This window comes from Aquarana catesbeiana, linkage group LG10 (genome assembly GCF_042186555.1).
Source record: "Aquarana catesbeiana isolate 2022-GZ linkage group LG10, ASM4218655v1, whole genome shotgun sequence".
Classification (NCBI taxonomy): Eukaryota; Metazoa; Chordata; class Amphibia; order Anura; family Ranidae; genus Aquarana; species Aquarana catesbeiana.
The window spans coordinates 2,161,737-2,183,137 of NC_133333.1; the positions used below are offsets into that span (position 1 = coordinate 2,161,737).

The 21,401-nt window shown below is 55.7% G+C and overlaps 1 protein-coding gene and 1 pseudogene across 1 annotated transcript in view; one reads left to right on the plus strand and one right to left on the minus strand.

Moving 5' to 3' along the window:
- The window catches only part of SVBP (small vasohibin binding protein), a 24,626-nt gene extending 6,393 nt beyond the window's left edge, over window positions 1-18,233 (minus strand). Inside the window, exon 1 of the mRNA XM_073601452.1 lies at window positions 18,004-18,233. Coding sequence (XP_073457553.1) covers window positions 18,004-18,117 — 114 coding nt within the window. The 5' untranslated portion in view covers window positions 18,118-18,233. The remainder of the gene's footprint in view (window positions 1-18,003) is intronic.
- Window positions 3,386-4,898, plus strand: LOC141110212 (calpain small subunit 1-like; annotated as a pseudogene).
- Window positions 18,234-21,401: the final 3,168 nt, after the last annotated feature.

The window sequence follows — 21,401 nt, forward strand, 5'->3', positions numbered from 1 at the left end:
AGTCGGAGGAGAGGGGTGCTGTACAGTCGGTGGGGGGAGGGGTGCTGTACAGTCGGAGGGGGGAGGGGGGTGCTGTACAGTCGGAGGGGGGAGGGGTGCTGTACAGTCGGTGGGGGGAGGGGTGCTGTACAGTCGGTGGGGGGAGGGGTGCTGTACAGTCGGAGGGAGGGGTGCTGTACAGTCGGAGGGGGAGGGGTGCTGTACAGTCGGTGGGGGGAGGGGTGCTGTACAGTCGGTGGGGGAGGGGTGCTGTACAGTCGGTGGGGGGAGGGGTGCTGTACAGTCGGAGGGGGAGGGGTGCTGTACAGTCGGTGGGGGAGGGGTGCTGTACAGTCGGTGGGGGAGGGGTGCTGTACAGTCGGAGGGAGAGGGGTGCTGTACAGTCGGTGGGGGGAGGGTGCTGTACAGTCGGAGGGGGAGGGGGCTGTACAGTCGGTGGGGGGAGGGGTGCTGTACAGTCGGAGGGGGAGGGTGCTGTACAGTCGGTGGGGGGAGGGGTGCTGTACAGTCGGTGGGGGGAGGGGTGCTGTACAGTCGGTGGGGGGAGGGGTTGCTGTACAGTCGGAGGGAGAGGGGTGCTCTACAGTCAGTGGGGGGAGGGGTGCTGTACAGTCGGAGGGGGAGGGGTGCTGTACAGTCGGAGGGAGAGGGGTGCTGTACAGTCGGAGGGGGAGGGGTGCTGTACAGTCGGTGGGGGGAGGGGTGCTGTACAGTCGGTGGGGGGAGGGGTGCTGTACAGTCGGTGGGGGGAGGGGTGCTGTACAGTCGGAGGGGGAGGGGTGCTGTACAGTCGGAGGGGGAGGGGTGCTGTACAGTCGGTGGGGGGAGGGGTGCTGTACAGTCGGAGGGGGAGGGGTGCTGTACAGTCAGAGGGGGGCTGTACAGTCAGAGGGGGGAGGGGTGCTGTACAATCGGAGGGGGAGGGGTGCTGTACAGTCGGAGGGGGGCTGTACAGTCGGAGGGGAGGGATGCTGTACAGTCAATGGGGGAGGGGTGCTGTACAGTCGGAGGGGGGCTGTACAGTCGGAGGAGGGCTGTACAGTCGGAGGGGGAGGGGTGCTGTACAGTCGGAGGGGAGGGGTGCTGTACAGTCGGAGGGGGCTGTACAGTCGGAGGGTGAGGGGTGCTGTACAGTCGGAGGGTTGCTGTACAGTCGGGGGGAGGGGTGCTGTACAGTCGGAGGGGAGGGGTGCTGTACAGTCGGAGGGGGCTGTACAGTCGGAGGGTGAGGGGTGCTGTACAGTCGGAGGGTTGCTGTACAGTCGGGGGGAGGGGTGCTGTACAGTCGGAGGGGAGGGGTGCTGTACAGTCGGAGGGGGCTGTACAGTCGGAGGAGGGCTGTACAGTCAGAGGGGGGCTGTACAGTCAGAGGGGGGCTGTACAGTCGGAGGGGGAGGGGTGCTGTACAGTCGGGGGGAGGGGTGCTGTACAGTCGAAGGGGGAGGGGTGTTGTACAGTTCGGAGGGGGGCTGTACAATCGGAGGGGGAGGGGTGCTGTACAGTCGGAGGGGGAGGGGTGCTGTACAGTCGGAGGGGGAGGGGTGTTGTACAGTCGGAGGGGGAGGGGTGTTGTACAGTCGGAGGGGGAGGGGTGTTGTACAGTCGGAGGGGGAGGGGTGCTGTACAGTCGGAGGGGGAGGGGTGCTGTACAGTCGGAGGAGGAGGGGTGCTCTACAGTCGGAGGGGGAGGGGTGTTGTACAGTCGGAGGGGGAGGGGTGTTGTACAGTCGGAGGGGGAGGGGTGCTGTACAGTCGGAGGGATGCTGTACAGTCAGAGGGGGAGGGGTGCTGTACAGTCGGAGGGGGAGGGGTTCTGTACAGTCGGAGGGGGAGGGGTGCTGTACAGTCGGAGGGGAGGGGTGCTGTACAGTCGGAGGAGGGCTGTACAGTCGGAGGAGGGCTGTACAGTCGGAGGGGGAGGGGTGCTCTACAGTCGGAGGGGGAGGGGTGCTGTACAGTCGGAGGGGGAGGGGTGCTCTACAGTCGGAGGGGGGCTGTACAGTCGGAGGGTGAGGGGTGCTGTACAGTCGGGGGGAGGGGTGCTGTACAGTCGGAGGGGGAGGGGTGCTGTACAGTCGGAGGGGGAGGGGGCTGTACAGTCGGAGGAGGGCTGTACAGTCGGAGGGGGAGGGGTGCTCTACAGTCGGAGGGGGAGGGGTGATCTACAGTCGGGGGAGGGGGGAGGGGTGCTGTACAGTCGGAGGGGGCTGTACAGTCGAGGGGGGGAGGGATGCTGTACAGTCGGAGGGGGGGCTGTACAGTCGAAGGGTGAGGGGTGCTGTACAGTCGGAGGGTTGCTGTACAGTCGGAGGGGGAGGGGTGCTGTACAGTCGGAGGGGGAGGGGTGCTGTACAGTCGGAGGGGTGCTGTACAGTCGGAGGGGGAGGGGTGCTGTACAGTCGGAGGGGGCTGTACAGTCGGAGGGGGCTGTACAGTCGGAGGGGAGGGATGCTGTACAGTCGGAGGGGGGCTGTACAGTCGGAGGGTGAGGGGTGCTGTACAGTCGGAGGGGTGCTGTACAGTCGGAGGGGGAGGGTGCTGTACAGTCGGAGGGGGAGGGGTGCTGTACAGTCGGGGGGGGGGGGGTGCTGTATAGTTGGAGGGGGGTGCTGTACAGTCGGAGGGGGAGGGATGCTGTACAGTCGGAGGGGGAGGGGTGCTGTACAGTCGGAGGGGTGCTGTACAGTCGGGGGGGGTGCTGTATAGTTGGAGGGGGGTGCTGTACAGTCGGAGGGGGGTGCTGTACAGTCGGAGGGGGGTGCTGTACAGTCGGAGGGGTGCTGTACAGTCGGAGGGGTGCTGTACAGTCGGAGGGGGAGGGGTGCTGTACAGTCGGAGGGGGAGGGGTGCTGTACAGTCGGAGGGGTGCTGTACAGTCGGAGGGGTGCTGTACAGTCGGAGGGGGAGGGGTGCTGTACAGTCAGAGGGGGAGGGGTGCTGTACAGTCGGAGGGGGAGGGGTGCTGTACAGTCGGAGGGGGAGGGGTGCTGTACAGTCGGAGGGGGAGATCACCACCCCGGTAGAAGTGTGAGGAGGACTCTGACCATCTGCAGCTCATTCATTTCTATGGAAGGTGTGACGGCCAATAAAGAGTTAAGTTTCCAGCAGCAGAATCCGGATCTCCTCCAGGGACCGGCGGTGGGACCGGTTCAGCGGGGTGTCGTCTCACCACAGATGGTGAAGAGCTCAGCAACCAACATCACATAATAATAATAAGAAGAAGAAATAGAAACATTGTAACAGTGGGGTGGGATGAGCAGAGCCTGAGGGACAATGGTGGGTGCAGAGGAAGGGGCGGTGTACAGCTGATGTAGAGCTGGGAGGGGGATTCTCCCTCTGGCTGGGGGCTGGGCGGGTCACACAATTTGGAAGGAATGTTTTGGGAAGGCGCTCCTATTGGCTGCCCTCCCCTCCATGTGTCAGGGTGGAGCTCAGCTCTGACTCAACAATTCTGTTTTCCTCCCTAGTGAGGCTGAAGAGGACGAGAGCAGCTCTGCACCAGAGACACCCAACCCAGGACCTCCCAAGCCTGGTCCCTGCTCCTCTGCACAGGACCTCCCAAGCCTGGTCCCTGCTCCTCTGCACAGGACCTCCCAAGCCTGGTCCCTGCTCCTCTGCACAGGACCCCCCCAAGCCTGGTCCCTGCTCCTCTGCACAGGACCCCCCCAAGCCTGGTCCCTACTCCTCTGCACAGGACCTCTTAAGCCTGGTCCTCCTGCACATTAGAGAAGATGTTTTTGCTGAACAGTTTGAAATCCGGAGGAGGAGGAGGAGGAGGAGGAATTGGTAATGTCCTACAAGGGGCCATGAGTGGCCTGGCAGGTTCAGGACAAGGTGGAGGAGCTGCAGGTGTTGGAAACTTTCTACAAGGAGCCATCGGTAGCCTGTCAGGCTCTGGTCAAAGCAAAAGTGCTGGAGGTCAAGGTGCGGCGGTGGTGGTGGTGGAGGTGTCGGTAACATCCTAGGAACCATCAGTGGTTTGGCAGGTTCTGGGCAAGCAGGAGGTGCCGGCAAGTTCCTCAAGGGGGCCATTGACACTCTAAGTGGCGGAGGAGGACAGGCTGGAGGAGCTGGGCAGCTCTTTGCCGGAGCCCCTGGAGGAGGCGGTGGTCCGGGAGGGAACATCCTTGGTGGAATTCTTGGACTTATCGGCAACGCCATTGCAAACTACAGGCCGGAGCCTCCCCCTCCTCCATCTGCCAACGTTTACCAACAAGAAGCCACCGAGAACGATGAGCAGCGGCAGTTCCGTCGCCTCTTCCGGCAGCTGGCCGGAGAGGACATGGAGGTGGACCCCGCGGAACTCCAGAACGTCCTGAACAAGGTTGTGGCCAAGCACCAGGACCTGAAGACCGACGGCTTCAGCATCGACACGTGCCGCAGCATGGTGGCCGTCATGGACAGTGACAGCACCGGCAAGCTGGGCTTCGAGGAGTTCAAGTATCTCTGGAACAACATCAAGAAGTGGCAATGCATCTACAAACAGTTCGACACGGAGAAGACCGGCTACATCCCCGCCGCTTCCATGCCGGCCGCCGTGCAGGCCGCCGGCTTCCAGCTCAACGAACAACTTCACCAGCTGCTCGTCCGCCGCTACGCCGACGACAAGGGGCAACGTGAACTTTGACAGCTTCATCAGCAGCCTGGTGCGCATGGATTGCATGTTCCGGGCCTTCCAAGCCCTGGACCGGGAGGGCACTGGCCAGATCCAGGTCCGGCTCCCGGATTGGCTGAAGATGACCATCTACTCATAAGGCTACTCGGAGCCCGCGGGGCCCCTGTGGAGGTATAGTCTTGGCACGGTGAGGGGCCCCTGGTATTGCCTTTACTTCCTGTAAACAGCCCCCCATCTCTTTGTTATTACCCCCCCCCAATAAAGGCAGAATGTAGAAAGGCGAGCGGACTCTGCATTTATTTCCATCGTGTGTTGGCTTTATGGGCACCACAACCCCCCTGGGGCCACTATTTAACCCCCCCTCTGGGGCCACTATTTAACCCCCCTCCGGGGCCACTATTTAACCCCCCTCCGGGGCCACTATTTAACCCCCCTCCGGGGCCACTATTTAACCCCCCCCAGGGCCACTATTAAACCCCCCAGGGCCACTATTTAACCCCCCCGGGCCCACTATTAAACCCCCCCCCGGGCCCCACTATTAAACCCCCCCCCCGGGGCCACTATTTAACCCCCCTCCGGGGCCCACTATTAACCCCCCTCCGGGGCCACTATTTAACACCCCCCTCCGGGGCCACTATTTAACCTCCCTCCCGGGGCCACTATTTAACCTCCCTCCCGGGGCCACTATTTAACCTCCCTCCCGGGGCCACTATTTAACCTCCCTCCCGGGGCCACTATTTAAACCTCCCTCCCGGGGCCACTATTAAACCCCCCCAAGGGCCACTATTTAACCCCCCCTCCCGGGGCCACTATTTAACCTCCCCCCGGGCCCACTATTAAACCTTCCCCCAGGGCCACTATTAAACCCCCCCAAGGGCCACTATTTAACCTCCCTCCCGGGGCCACTATTAAACCCCCCCAAGGGCCACTATTTAACCCCCCCTCCCGGGGCCACTATTTAACCTCCCCCGGGCCCACTATAAAACCCCCCCAAGGGCCACTATTTAACTTCCCTCCCGGGGCCACTATTTAACTTCCCTCCCGGGGCCACTATTAAACCCCCCCAAGGGCCACTATTTAACCTCCCTCCTGGGGCCACTATTTAACCCCTGCAGTGCTGAGGCTGGCTGCACCCCCCCCTCCCCCTCTGAGTTGGGCGCTCTGGTAGAGTTACATGTATGACTCATACTGCGGGCATCTCAGGAAGGTCACACCCCCTTCCCCTCCCCCGGAGGGGTAAGAGACACCGGGGAGCACCATGAGGGGGAAGGGTTCATGTCACCATGACTACAGGTCCCGTCTGGTTGCTATGGGTTACTGCACACATCATGGTGCTTGCTGTCTAATTAAAGGGTCTTGTCTGGTGTATCAGCGGTAAGGGATAGCCGGGACCCCCCCCCAATATTCCCCCCCCAATATTCTCCCCCCCCAATATTCCCCCCGCCCCCAATATTCTCCCCCAATATCCCCCCCCCCAATATTCTCCCCGCCCCCAATATTGCACCCCCCTCTCTGGCACAATGAGAAGTGTCAGAGGCAGTGCATTGTGGGATGTGGTTGGGGGGGAGGGGATTATCATTATAGAGTATACTGGGGGGGGGGGGGGGGGGGTCCCGTTTGGTTCGGTCAGCTTCTTCCTCCTCCAATACAGGGACAGGTAAGGATCCACGGCGAGGAGAGCAGTGATTGGTTGCCGGGGTGACAACACTGTTCAGAGTCATTATTTGTGTTTTCACCCCCCTATACCCCTCCCCCCCGTCATCTCCGAGCAACCGGAGCCAATATGAGATTGTATGCCGAGCCTCAACCAACTATGTGTAATACCGTACCTGGGGGGTCCTACTACATGGAAATCATGTATAGACACTGCTACTACACCACTACTACACCCCTACTACATCCCTACTACACCGCTACTACATCCCTACTACACTGCTACTACATCCCTACTACACTGCTACTACTTTCCCTACTACACCCCTACTACACTGCTACTACATCCCTACTACACCACTACTACACCCCTACTACATCCCTACTACACCGCTACTACATCCCTACTACACTGCTACTACATCCCTACTACACTGCTACTACTTCCCTACTACACCCCTACTACACTGCTACTACATCCCTACTACATCCCTACTACACCGCTACTACACCCCTACCACACTGCTACTACATCCCTACTACACCCCTACTACATTGCTACTACATCCCTACCACACTGCTACTACATCCCTACTACACTGCTACTACACCGCTACCACACTGCTACTACACCCCTACTACACTGCTACTACATCCCTACTACACCCCTACCACACTGCTACTACATCCCTACCACACTGCTACTACATCCCTACTACACCACTACTACTACATCCCTACTACACCGCTACTACACTGCTACTACATCCCTACTACACTGCTACTACATCCCTACTACACCCCTACCACACTGCTACTACATCCCTACTACACCGCTACTACAACCCCTACCACACTGCTACTACATCCCTGCTACCACACTGCTACTACATCCCTACCACACTGCTACTACATCCCTACCACACTACTACTACATCCCTACTACACTGCTACTTCACCCCTACCACACTGCTACTACATCCCCACTACACTACTACTACACCCCTACTACATCCCTACGACACTGCTACTACACCCCTACCACACTACTACATCCCTACTACACTGCTACTACACCCCTACCACACTGCTACTACACCCCTACCACACTGCTACCACACTGTTACTACATCCCTACTACACTACTACTACATCCCTATGACACTGCTACTACACCCCTACCACTCTACTACATCCCTACTACACTGCTACTACACCCCTACTACTACATCCCTACCACACTGCTACCACACTGCTACTACATTCCTACCACACTGCTACTACACCCCTACCACACTGCTACTACATCCCTACTACACTGCTACTACACCCCTACCACACTGCTACTACACCCCTACCACACTGCTACCCACACTGCTACTACACCCCTACCACACTGCTACTACATCCCTACCACACTGCTACTACATCCCTACCACACTGCTACTACATCCCTACTACACTGCTACTACATCCCTACCACATTGCTACTACATACCTACTACACTGCTACTACATCCCTACCACACTGCTACTACATCCCTACTACTACATCCCTACCACACTGCTACTACATCCCTACTACACCATTCCTACCACACCCATACCACATTGCTACTACACCCCTACCACACTGCTACCACACTGCTACTACATCATTCCTACCACACCCCTACTACATCCCTACCACACTGCTACTACATCCCTACCACACTGCTACTACATCCCTACTACTACATCCCTACCACACTGCTACTACATCCCTACTACACTGCTACTACATCCCTACCATACTGCTACTACATCCCTACCACACTACTACATCATTCCTACCACACTGCTACTACACCCCTACTACAGCCCTACCACCCCTACCACACTGCTACTACATCCCTACCACACTGCTACTACATCCCTACCACACTGCTACTACATCCCTACCACACTGCTACTACCACACCCATACCACATTGCTACTACACCCTACTACATCCCTACCACACTGCTACTACACCCCTACTACATCCCTACCACACTGCTACATCCCTACAACACCGCTACTACTTCCCTACCACACTGCTACTACTACATCCATACCACACTGCTACTACACCCCTACATCCCTACCACTGCACCCTACCACACTGCTGCTACTACTACATCCCTACCACACTGCTATTACACCCATAACACCCCTACCACACTGCTACTACATCCCTATCACACTGCTACTACATTCCTACCACACTGCTACTACATCCCTACTACACTGCTACTACATCCTACTACACTGCTACTACATCCCTACTACACTGCCACTACATTCCTGCTACTACATCCCTACCACACTGCTTACTACACCCATAACACCCCTACCACACTGCTACTACGCCCCTACCACACTGCTACTACATCCCTATCACACTGCTACTACATCCCTACTACTACATCCCTGCTACACTGCTACTACATCCCTGCTACACTGCTACTACATCCCTACCACACTGCTACTACATCCCTACCACACTGCCACTACATTCCTGCTACTACACCCCTACTACACTGCTACTACATCCCTACTACACTGCCACTACATTCCTGCTACTACATCCCTACCACACTGCTACTACACCCATAACACCCCTACCACACTGCTACTACATCCCTACCACACTGCTACTACATCCCTATCACACTGCTACAACATCACTGCTACTACATCCCTGCTACACTGCTACTATATCCCTACTACTACATTCCTACTACACTGCTACTACATTCCTACCACACTGCTACTACATCCCTACTACATCCCTGCTACACTGCTACTACATTCCTGCTACACTGCTACTACACCCCTACCACACTGCTACTACATCCCAACCACACTGCTACTACACCCCTACTACAGACCTATCACACTGCTACTACATCCCTACCACACCACTGCTACTACATCCCTACCACACCACTGCTACTACACCCCTACATCCCTACCACTGCACCCTACCACACTGCTGCTACTACTACACCCCTACCACACTGCTACTACATCCCTACTACTACATTCCTACTACACTGCTACTACATTCCTACCACACTGCTACTACATCCCTACTACACTGCTCCTACATCCCTTCCACACCGCCACTCCAGTGATCTCTGTTTCCTGTTGCTGGGATGTGAAGATCTCAGGATGAGCCGTTCATAGAGGAAGAATCTCTGTCTTCACATCACCCAGCACAGGACCTGGAAGATACTGGAGATCACTGGAGTAGGGATGTAGAAGCAGTGTAGTATGGTTATGGTAGGGGTGTAGTAGCAGTATAATAGGATATAGTATGTTTATGGTAAGGGCGTAGCAGCAGTGTAATGGGGTGTAGTAGGATTATAGTAGGGGTGTAGTAGCAGTGTAATGTGGTGTAGTAGCAGGGTTATGATTGGGGGTGTAGTAGGGGTGTAGTAGAGTTATAGTAGGAGTGTTGTAGCAGGGTTATGGTAGGGGTGTAGTAGGGCTATGCTAGAGGTGCAGTAGCAGTGTATTAGGGTTATGGTAGGGGTGTAGTAGGGTTATGGTAGGAGTGTGGTAGGGGTGTAGTAGGGTTATGATAGCGGTGTAGTAGCAGGGTTATGGTAGGGGTGTAGTAGCAGTGAAGTAGTGTTATGGTAGGGGTGTAGTAGGGTTATGGTTGGGGTGTAGTAGCAGTGTAGTAGTGTTATGGTAGGGGTGTAGTAGGGTTATGGTAGGGGTGTAGTAGCAGTGAAGTAGTGTTATGGTAGGGGTGTAGTAGGGTTATGGTTGGGGTGTAGTAGCAGTGTAGTAGGGTTATGGTAGGGGTGTAGTAGGGTTATGGTAGGGGTGTAGTAGCAGTGTAGTAGGGTTATGGTAGGGGTGTAGTAGGGTTATGGTTGGGGTGTAGTAGCAGCGTAGTAGGGTTATGGTTGGGGTGTAGTAGCAGTGTAGTAGGGTTATGGTAGGGGTGTAGTAGTGTTATGGTAGGGGTGTAGTAGCAGTGTAGTAGTGTTATGGTAGGGGTGTAGTAGCAGTGTAGTGTTATGGTAGGGGTGTAGTAGGGTTATGGTAGGGGTGCAGTAGCAATGTAGTAGGGTTATGGTAGGGGTGTAGTAGCAGTGTAGTAGGGTTATGGTAGGGGTGTAGTAGGGTTATGGTAGGGGTGTAGTAGGGTTATGGTAGGGGTGTAGTAGCAGTGTAGTAGTGTTATGGTAGGGGTGTAGTAGGGTTATGGTTGGGGTGTAGTAGGGTTATGGTAGGGGTGTAGTAGCAGTGAAGTAGTGTTATGGTAGGGGTGTAGTAGGGTTATGGTTGGGGTGTAGTAGGGTTATGGTAGGGGTGTAGTAGCAGTGAAGTAATGTTATGGTAGGGGTGTAGTAGCAGTGAAGTAATGTTATGGTTGGGGTGTAGTAGCAGTGAAGTAATGTTATGGTAGGGGTGTAGTAGTGTTATGGTAGGGGTGTAGTAGGGTTATGGTAGGGGTGTAGTAGCAGTGTAGTAGTGTTATGGTAGGGGTGTAGTAGCAGTGTAGTAGTGTTATGGTAGGGGTGTAGTAGCAGTGTTATGGTAGGGGTGTAGTAGGGTTATGGTTGGGGTGTAGTAGGGTTATGGTAGGGGTGTAGTAGGGTTATGGTAGGGGTGTAGTAGGGTTATGGTTGGGGTGTAGTAGGGTTATGGTTGGGGTGTAGTAGGGTTATGGTAGGGGTGTAGTAGCAGTGAAGTAATGTTATGGTTGGGGTGTAGTAGCAGTGTAGTAGTGTTATGGTAGGGGTGTAGTAGCAGTGTTATGGTAGGGGTGTAGTAGCAGTGTAGTAGTGTTATGGTAGGGGTGTAGTAGCAGTGTAGTAGGGTTATGGTAGGGGTGTAGTAGGGTTATGGTAGGGGTGTAGTAGCAGTGTAGTAGTGTTATGGTAGGGGTGTACTAGGGTTATGGTAGGGGTGTAGTAGCAGTGTAGTAGTGTTATGGTAGGGGTGTAGTAGCAGTGTAGTAGTGTTATGGTAGGGGTGTAGTAGCAGTGTAGTAGGGTTATGGTAGGGGTGTAGTAGCAGTGTAGTAGTGTTATGGTAGGGGTGTAGTAGGGTTATGGTAGGGGTGTAGTAGCAGTGTAGTAGTGTTATGGTAGGGGTGTAGTAGCAGTGTAGTAGTGTTATGGTAGGGGTGTAGTAGGGTTATGGTAGGGGTGTAGTAGCAGTGTAGTAGTGTTATGGTAGGGGTGTAGTAGGGTTATGGTTGGGGTGTAGTAGCAGTGTAGTAGTGTTATGGTAGGGGTGTAGTAGCAGTGTAGTAGTGTTATGGTAGGGGTGTAGTAGCAGTGTAGTAGGGTTATGGTAGGGGTGTAGTAGGGTTATGGTAGGGGTGTAGTAGCAGTGTAGTAGTGTTATGGTAGGGGTGTACTAGGGTTATGGTAGGGGTGTAGTAGCAGTGTAGTAGTGTTATGGTAGGGGTGTAGTAGCAGCGTAGTAGTGTTATGGTAGGGGTGTAGTAGCAGTGTAGTAGGGTTATGGTAGGGGTGTAGTAGGGTTATGGTAGGGGTGTAGTAGCAGTGTAGTAGTGTTATGGTAGGGGTGTAGTAGGGTTATGGTAGGGGTGTAGTAGCAGTGTAGTAGTGTTATGGTAGGGGTGTAGTAGCAGTGTAGTAGGGTTATGGTAGGGGTGTAGTAGCAGTGTAGTAGGGTTATGGTAGGGGTGTAGTAGCAGTGTAGTAGGGTTATGGTAGGGGTGTAGTAGCAGTGTAGTAGGGTTATGGTAGGGGTGTAGTAGCAGTGTAGTAGGGTTATGGTAGGGGTGTAGTAGGGTTATGGTAGGGGTGTAGTAGCAGTGTAGTAGTGTTATGGTAGGGGTGTAGTAGCAGTGTAGTAGGGTTATGGGATTCCTGTTCTGGGGACAAACAGAGAGGAGGAATCCTCATACCGGGGGCACAGACAGCAATAACACTCACCCCTCCCCCCTCCTTCCAACACCCGACCACACACCCTCCAATCTGATTGTACGATCTCCTCATCATTCACAAAATTCACAGAGTGGGAGGTCCGCCTGGACAATCCATTTCTATCCAATCACAGCGCAGGGTGTCGGAGTGGACCCAATCACAGGGAACGGTGTGTGGGGAGGTGTTCTGTAGTCCTCCCGTGTTGACTCTTTTCAACTCCCCGGATTTCTGGCGGAATCAGCGGCTGCCTTCTCCTACACACAGAACCCGTCCCATTGAAAGCCAAATCAGAGATCAGTGTTGGGTGTTCTGGTGTTCCCAACTCCGCCCCCTGTCCTGTGATCAGCGATCTCCTTCTGGTGTTCCTGACTCCGCCCCCCTGCCTGTGATCAGCGATCTCCTTCTGGTGTTCCCGACTCCGCCCCCTGTCCTGTGATCAGCGATCTCCTTCTGGTGTTCCTGACTCCGCCCCCCTGCCTGTGATCAGCGATCTCCTTCTGGTGTTCCCAACTCCGCCCCCTGTCCTGTGATCAGCGATCTCCTTCTGGTGTTCCTGACTCCGCCCCCCTGCCTGTGATCAGCGATCTCCTTCTGGTGTTCCCGACTCCGCCCCCTGTCCTGTGATCAGCGATCTCCTTCTGGTGTTCCTGACTCCGCCCCCCTGCCTGTGATCAGCGATCTCCTTCTGGTGTTCCCGACTCCGCCCCCTGTCCTGTGATCAGCGATCTCCTTCTGGTGTTCCTGACTCCGCCCCCCTGCCTGTGATCAGCGATCTCCTTCTGGTGTTCCCAACTCCGCCCCCTGTCCTGTGATCAGCAATCTCCTTCTGGTGTTCCCAACTCCGCCCCCTGTCCTGTGATCAGCGATCTCCCTCCGGTGTTCCTGACTCCACCCCCTGCCTGTGATCAGCGATCTCCCTCTGGTGTTCCCAACTCCGCCCCCTGTCCTGTGATCAGCGATCTCCTTCTGGTGTTCCTGACTCCGCCCCCCTGCCTGTGATCAGCGATCTCCTTCTGGTGTTCCTGACTCCACCCCCTGCCTGTGATCAGACATCTCCCTCTGGTGTTCCTGACTCCGCCCCCTGCCTGTGATCAGCGATCTCCTTCTGGTGTTCCTGACTCCACCCCCTGCCTGTGATCAGACATCTCCCTCTGGTGTTCCTGACTCCGCCCCCCTGCCTGTGATCAGCGATCTCCTTCTGGTGTTCCCAACTCCGCCCCCTGTCCTGTGATCAGCGATCTCCTTCTGGTGTTCCTGACTCCACCCCCTGCCTGTGATCAGACATCTCCCTCTGGTGTTCCTGACTCCACCCCCTGCCTGTGATCAGCGATCTCCCTCTGGTGTTCCTGACTCCACCCCCTGTCCTGTGATCAGTGATCTCCTTCTGGTGTTCCCAACTCCGCCCCCTGTCCTGTGATCAGCGATCTCCTTCTGGTGTTCCTGACTCCACCCCCTGTCCTGTGATCAGTGATCTCCTTCTGGTGTTCCCAACTCCGCCCCCTGTCCTGTGATCAGCGATCTCCTTCTGGTGTTCCCAACTCCGCCCCCTGTCCTGTGATCAGCGATCTCCTTCTGGTGTTCCCAACTCCGCCCCCTGTCCTGTGATCAGCGATCTCCTTCTGGTGTTCCCAACTCCGCCCCCTGTCCTGTGATCAGCGATCTCCTTCTGGTGTTCCCGACTCCGCCCCCTGTCCTGTGATCAGCGATCTCCTTCTGGTGTTCCTGACTCCGCCCCCTGTCCTGTGATCAGCGATCTCCCTCTGGTGTTCCTGACTCCACCCCCTGCCTGTGATCAGCGATCTCCCTCTGGTGTTCCCAACTCCGCCCCCTGTCCTGTGATCAGCGATCTCCTTCTGGTGTTCCTGACTCCGCCCCCCTGCCTGTGATCAGCGATCTCCTTCTGGTGTTCCTGACTCCGCCCCCCTGCCTGTGATCAGCGATCTCCTTCTGGTGTTCCCAACTCCGCCCCCTGTCCTGTGATCAGCAATCTCCTTCTGGTGTTCCCAACTCCGCCCCCTGTCCTGTGATCAGCGATCTCCTTCTGGTGTTCCTGACTCCGCCCCCTGCCTGTGATCAGCGATCTCCTTCTGGTGTTCCCAACTCCGCCCCCTGTCCTGTGATCAGCGATCTCCTTCTGGTGTTCCTGACTCCGCCCCCTGCCTGTGATCAGCGATCTCCTTCTGGTGTTCCCGACTCCGCCCCCTGTCCTGTGATCAGCGATCTCCTTCTGGTGTTCCCGACTCCGCCCCCCTGCCTGTGATCAGCGATCTCCTTCTGGTATTCCCAACTCCGCCCCCTGTCCTGTGATCAGCGATCTCCTTCTGGTGTTCCCAACTCCGCCCCCTGTCCTGTGATCAGCGATCTCCTTCTGGTGTTCCCAACTCCGCCCCCTGTCCTGTGATCAGCGATCTCCTTCTGGTTTTCCCAACTCCGCCCCCTGCCTGTGATCAGACATCTCCTTCTGGTGTTCCCGACTCCGCCCCCTGTCCTGTGATCAGCGATCTCCCTCCGGTGTTCCTGACTCCACCCCCTGCCTGTGATCAGCGATCTCCCTCTGGTGTTCCCAACTCCGCCCCCTGTCCTGTGATCAGCGATCTCCTTCTGGTGTTCCTGACTCCGCCCCCCTGCCTGTGATCAGCGATCTCCTTCTGGTGTTCCTGACTCCACCCCCTGCCTGTGATCAGACATCTCCCTCTGGTGTTCCTGACTCCGCCCCCCTGCCTGTGATCAGCTATCTCCTTCTGGTGTTCCTGACTCCACCCCCTGCCTGTGATCAGACATCTCCCTCTGGTGTTCCTGACTCCGCCCCCCTGCCTGTGATCAGCGATCTCCTTCTGGTGTTCCCAACTCCGCCCCCTGTCCTGTGATCAGCGATCTCCTTCTGGTGTTCCTGACTCCACCCCCTGCCTGTGATCAGACATCTCCCTCTGGTGTTCCTGACTCCACCCCCTGCCTGTGATCAGCGATCTCCCTCTGGTGTTCCTGACTCCACCCCCTGTCCTGTGATCAGTGATCTCCTTCTGGTGTTCCCAACTCCGCCCCCTGTCCTGTGATCAGCGATCTCCCTCTGGTGTTCCTGACTCCACCCCCTGCCTGTGATCAGCGATCTCCTTCTGGTGTTCCCAACTCCACCCCCCGTCCTGTGATCAGCGATCTCCTTCTGGTGTTCCTGACTCCGCCCCCCTGCCTGTGATCAGCGATCTCCTTCTGGTGTTCCCAACTCCGCCCCCTGTCCTGTGATCAGCAATCTCCTTCTGGTGCTCCCAACTCCGCCCCCTGTCCTGTGATCAGCGATCTCCTTCTGGTGTTCCTGACTCCGCCCCCTGCCTGTGATCAGCGATCTCCTTCTGGTGTTCCCAACTCCGCCCCCTGTCCTGTGATCAGCGATCTCCTTCTGGTGTTCCTGACTCCGCCCCCTGCCTGTGATCAGCGATCTCCTTCTGGTGTTCCCGACTCCGCCCCCTGTCCTGTGATCAGCGATCTCCTTCTGGTGTTCCTGACTCCGCCCCCTGCCTGTGATCAGCGATCTCCTTCTGGTGTTCCCAACTCCGCCCCCTGTCCTGTGATCAGCGATCTCCTTCTGGTGTTCCCAACTCCGCCCCCTGTCCTGTGATCAGCGATCTCCTTCTGGTGTTCCCAACTCCGCCCCCTGTCCTGTGATCAGCGATCTCCTTCTGGTGTTCCCAACTCCGCCCCCTGTCCTGTGATCAGCGATCTCCTTCTGGTTTTCCTGACTCCGCCCCCTGCCTGTGATCAGCGATCTCCTTCTGGTGTTCCTGACTCCGCCCCCTGCCTGTGATCAGCGATCTCCTTCTGGTGTTCCCGACTCCGCCCCCTGCCTGTGATCAGCGATCTCCTTCTGGTGTTCCCGACTCCGCCCCCTGCCTGCGATCAGCGATCTCCTTCTGGTGTTCCTGACTCCGCCCCCCTGCCAGTGATCAGCGATCTCCTTCTGGTGTTCCCAACTCCGCCCCCTGTCCTGTGATCAGCGATCTCCTTCTGGTGTTCCCAACTCCGCCCCCTGTCCTGTGATCAGCGATCTCCTTCTGGTGTTCCCAACTCCGCCCCCTGTCCTGTGATCAGCGATCTCCTTCTGGTGTTCCTGACTCCACCCCCTGCCTGTGATCAGACATCTCCCTCTGGTGTTCCTGACTCCGCCCCCCTGCCTGTGATCAGCGATCTCCTTCTGGTGTTCCCAACTCCGCCCCCTGTCCTGTGATCAGCGATCTCCCTCTGGTGTTCCTGACTCCACCCCCTGCCTGTGATCAGCGATCTCCCTCTGGTGTTCCTGACTCCACCCCCTGCCTGTGATCAGTGATCTCCTTCTGGTGTTCCCAACTCCGCCCCCTGTCCTGTGATCAGCGATCTCCCTCTGGTGTTCCTGACTCCGCCCCCTGCCTGTGATCAGCGATCTCCTTCTGGTGTTCCTGACTCCACCCCCTGCCTGTGATCAGTGATCTCCTTCTGGTGTTCCTGACTCCGCCCCCTGCCTGTGATAAGCGATCTCCTTCTGGTGTTCCTGACTCCACCCCCTGCCTGTGATCAGCGATCTCCTAGTGTAGTAAGATGGAGGACATAGCGGTGACGACATGAGGCTGGGTGTAGTAAGATGGAGGACATAGCAGTGACAACATGAGGCTGGGTGTAGTAAGATGGAGGACATAGCGGTGACAACATGAGGATGGGTGTTGTAAGATGGAGGACAGAGCGGTGACAACATGAGGCTGGGTGTAGTAAGATGGAGGACATAGTGATGATAACATAAGGCTGGGTGTAGTAAGATGGAGGACAGAGCGGTGACAACATGAGGCTGGGTGTAGTAAGATGGAGGACATAGCAGTGACAACATGAGGCTGGGTGTAGTAAGATGGAGGACATAGCGGTGACAACATGAGGATGGGTGTAGTAAGATGGAGGACATAGCAGTGACAACATGAGGCTGGGTGTAGTAAGATGGAGGACATAGCAGTGACAACATGAGGCTGGGTGTTGTAAGATGGAGGACATAGCAGTGACAACATGAGGCTGGGTGTAGTAAGATGGAGGACATAGCAGTGACAACATGAGGATGGGTGTTGTAAGATGGAGGACATAGCAGTGACAACATGAGGCTGGGTGTAGTAAGATGGAGGACAGAGCGGTGACAACATGAGGCTGGGTGTAGTAAGATGGAGGACATAGTGATGATAACATAAGGCTGGGTGTAGTAAGATGGAGGACATAGTGATGATAACATAAGGCTGGGTGTAGTAAGATGGAGGACAGAGCGGTGACAACATGAGGCTGGGTGTAGTAAGATGGAGGACATAGCGGTGACAACATGAGGCTGGGTGTAGTAAGATGGAGGACATAGCGGTGACAACATGAGGCTGGGTGTAGTAAGATGGAGGACATAGTGATGATAACATAAGGCTGGGTGTAGTAAGATGGAGGACAGAGCGGTGACAACATGAGGCTGGGTGTAGTAAGATGGAGGACATAGTGATGATAACATAAGGCTGGGTGTAGTAAGATTGTGGAGATAACACAGATCTGGGTGTAGTAAGATGGCGGACACAACACAGATCTGGGTGTAGTAAGATGGCGGACATAACACAGATCTGGGTGTAGTAAGATGGCGGACATTGCGGTGACGACATAAGGCTGGATGTTGTAAGATGGCGGACATAACACATATTTGGGTGTAGTAAGATGGCGGACATAACACAGATCTGGGTGTAGTAAGATGGCGGACATATCAGAGATAACACAGATCTGGGTGTAGTAAGATGGCGGACAGAGCCGCACAGTACCTCGGCTCTCTGGCGCTGTTTCAGCTCCTGCTGGGCGCTCTTCTGCTTGGCTTTCTCCAGGCGGCTCACAGACTCTTTGGGTTTGGATTTCTCTTTGCGGCCGGCGGGCTCCATGGCAACCAGCGCGTGTACTACTCTGCCTGGGAGAGGCCGCCGCGCGTCCCCGAACCAGACTGCGCACGCGCAGAGACTCCGACTAAGCCCCCCCCTCAGGGGGCGGAGAGACGAGAGTGAGGATCCTGACAGGAAGTGGGATGTGCACCAGAGAATAGAGTCCCCCGTCACAGGAAGTGTGTGGCGGGAAATAGTAGACCAGATAGTGTGACACCCCCAGAGGACAAGAGGAGGAGCAACATGAGGGGACTGTCCCCCCAAACCTGATCATTGTAGGCGGAGTTCACTGGTACCTCATGGGAAGTCCAGCAGTATAACTCCGCCCCAATGTCCTCTGACCCCTCCCCAATATCCTCTGACCCCCCAATATCCTCTGACCCCCCAATATCCTCTGACCCCCCCAATGTCCTCTGACCCTCCCCCCAATATCATCTGATCCCCCCAATATCCTCTGACCCCCAATATCCTCTGATCCCTCCAATATCCTCTGATCCCCAATATCCTCTGATCCCCCCAATATCCTCTGACCCCCCCAATATCCTCTGATCCCTCCAATATCCTCTGACCCCCAATATCCTCTGACCCCCAATATCCTCTGATCCCCCAATATCCTCTGACCCCCCCAATATCCTCTGACCCCCCCAATATCCTCTGATCCCTCCAATATCCTCTGACCCCCAATATCCTCTGATCCCCCAATATCCTCTGACCCCCCCAATATCCTCTGATCCCCCCAATATCCTCTGATCCCCCAATATCCTCTGATCCCCCAATATCCTCTGACCCCCCCAATATCCTCTGATCCCTCCAATATCCTCTGACCCCCAATATCCTCTGACCCCCAATATCCTCTGATCCCCCAATATCCTCTGACCCCCCCAATATCCTCTGACCCCCCCAATATCCTCTGATCCCCCCAATATCCTCTGACCCCCCCAATATCCTCTGATCCCTCCAATATCCTCTGACCCCCAATATCCTCTGACCCCCAATATCCTCTGATCCCCCAATATCCTCTGACCCCCCAATATCCTCTGACCCCCCCAATATCCTCTGATCCCTCCAATATCCTCTGACCCCCAATATCCTCTGACCCCCAATATCCTCTGACCCCCAATATCCTCTGACCCCCCCAATATCCTCTGACCCCCAATATCCTCTGACCCCCAATATCCTCTGACCCCCCCAATATCCTCTGACCCCCCAATATCATCTGACCCCCAATATCCTCTGACCCCCAATATCCTCTGATCCCTCCAATATCCTCTGATCCCCAATATCCTCTGACCCCCAATATCCTCTGACCCCCCCAATATCCTCTGACCCCCCCAATATCCTCTGACCCCCAATATCCTCTGATCCCCCCAATATCCTCTGACCCCCCCAATATCCTCTGATCCCTCCAATATCCTCTGACCCCCAATATCCTCTGACCCCCAATATCCTCTGATCCCCCAATATCCTCTGACCCCCCCAATATCCTCTGACCCCCCCAATATCCTCTGATCCCTCCAATATCCTCTGACCCCCAATATCCTCTGATCCCCCAATATCCTCTGACCCCCCCAATATCCTCTGATCCCCCCAATATCCTCTGACCCCCCCAATATCCTCTGATCCCTCCAATATCCTCTGACCCCCAATATCCTCTGACCCCCAATATCCTCTGACCCCCAATATCCTCTGACCCCCCCAATATCCTCTGACCCCCAATATCCTCTGACCCCCAATATCCTCTGACCCCCCCAATATCCTCTGACCCCCCAATATCATCTGACCCCCAATATCCTCTGACCCCCAATATCCTCTGATCCCTCCAATATCCTCTGATCCCCAATATCCTCTGACCCCCAATATCCTCTGACCCCCCCAATATCCTCTGACCCCCCCAATATCCTCTGACCCCCAATATCCTCTGATCCCCCCAATATCCTCTGATCCCCCAATATCCTCTGACCCCCCCAATATCCTCTGACCCCCAATATCCTCTGATCCCCCCAATATCCTCTGATCCCCCCAATATCCTCTGACCCCCCCAATATCCTCTGATCCCTCCAATATCCTCTGACCCCCAATATCCTCTGATCCCCCCAATATCATCTGACCCCCAATATCCTCTGACCCCCAATATCCTCTGACCCCCCCAATATCCTCTGACCCCCCAATATCCTCTGATCCCCCAATATCCTCTGATCCCCCAATATCATCTGACCCCCAATATCCTCTGACCCCCAATATCCTCTGATCCCTCCAATATCATCTGACCCCCAATATCCTCTGATCCCCCAATATCCTCTGATCCCCCAATATCTTCTGACCCCCAATATCCTCTGACCCCCAATATCCTCTGACCCCCCCAATATCCTCTGACCCCCAATATCCTCTGACCCCCCCAATATCCTCTGACCCCCAATATCCTCTGATCCCCCCAATATCCTCTGATCCCCCAATATCCTCTGACCCCCCCAATATCCTCTGACCCCCAATATCCTCTGATCCCCAATATCCTCTGATCCCCCCAATATCCTCTGACCCCCCCAATATCCTCTGATCCCCCCAATATCCTCTGACCCCCAATATCCTCTGATCCCTCCAATATCATCTGACCCCCAATATCCTCTGATCCCCCCAATATCATCTGACCCCCAATATCCTCTGACCCCCAATATCCTCTGATCCCTCCAATATCATCTGACCCCCAATATCCTCTGACCCCCAATATCCTCTGAGCCCCCCAATATCCTCTGACCCCCAATATCCTCTGATCCCTCCAATATCATCTGACCCCCAATATCCTCTGATCCCCAATATCCTCTGATCCCCCAATATCCTCTGATCCCCCAATATCTTCTGACCCCCAATATCCTCTGATCCCCCAATATCCTCTGATCCCCCAATATCTTCTGACCCCCAATATCCTCTGATCCCCCAATATCCTCTGATCCCCCAATATCTTCTGACCCCCAATATCCTCTGACCCCCAATATACTCTGATCCCCCAATATCCTCTGACCCCCCCAATATCCTCTGATCCCCCAATATCCTCTGACCCCCCCAATATCCTCTGATCCCCCCAATATCCTCTGATCCCCCAATATCCTCTGACCCCCCCAATATCCTCTGACCCCCAATATCCTCTGATCCCCAATATCCTCTGACCCCCCCAATATCCTCTGACCCCCCCAATATCCTCTGATCCCTCCAATATCCTCTGACCCCCAATATCCTCTGACCCCCCAATATCCTCTGACCCCCCCAATATCCTCTGACCCCCCAATATCCTC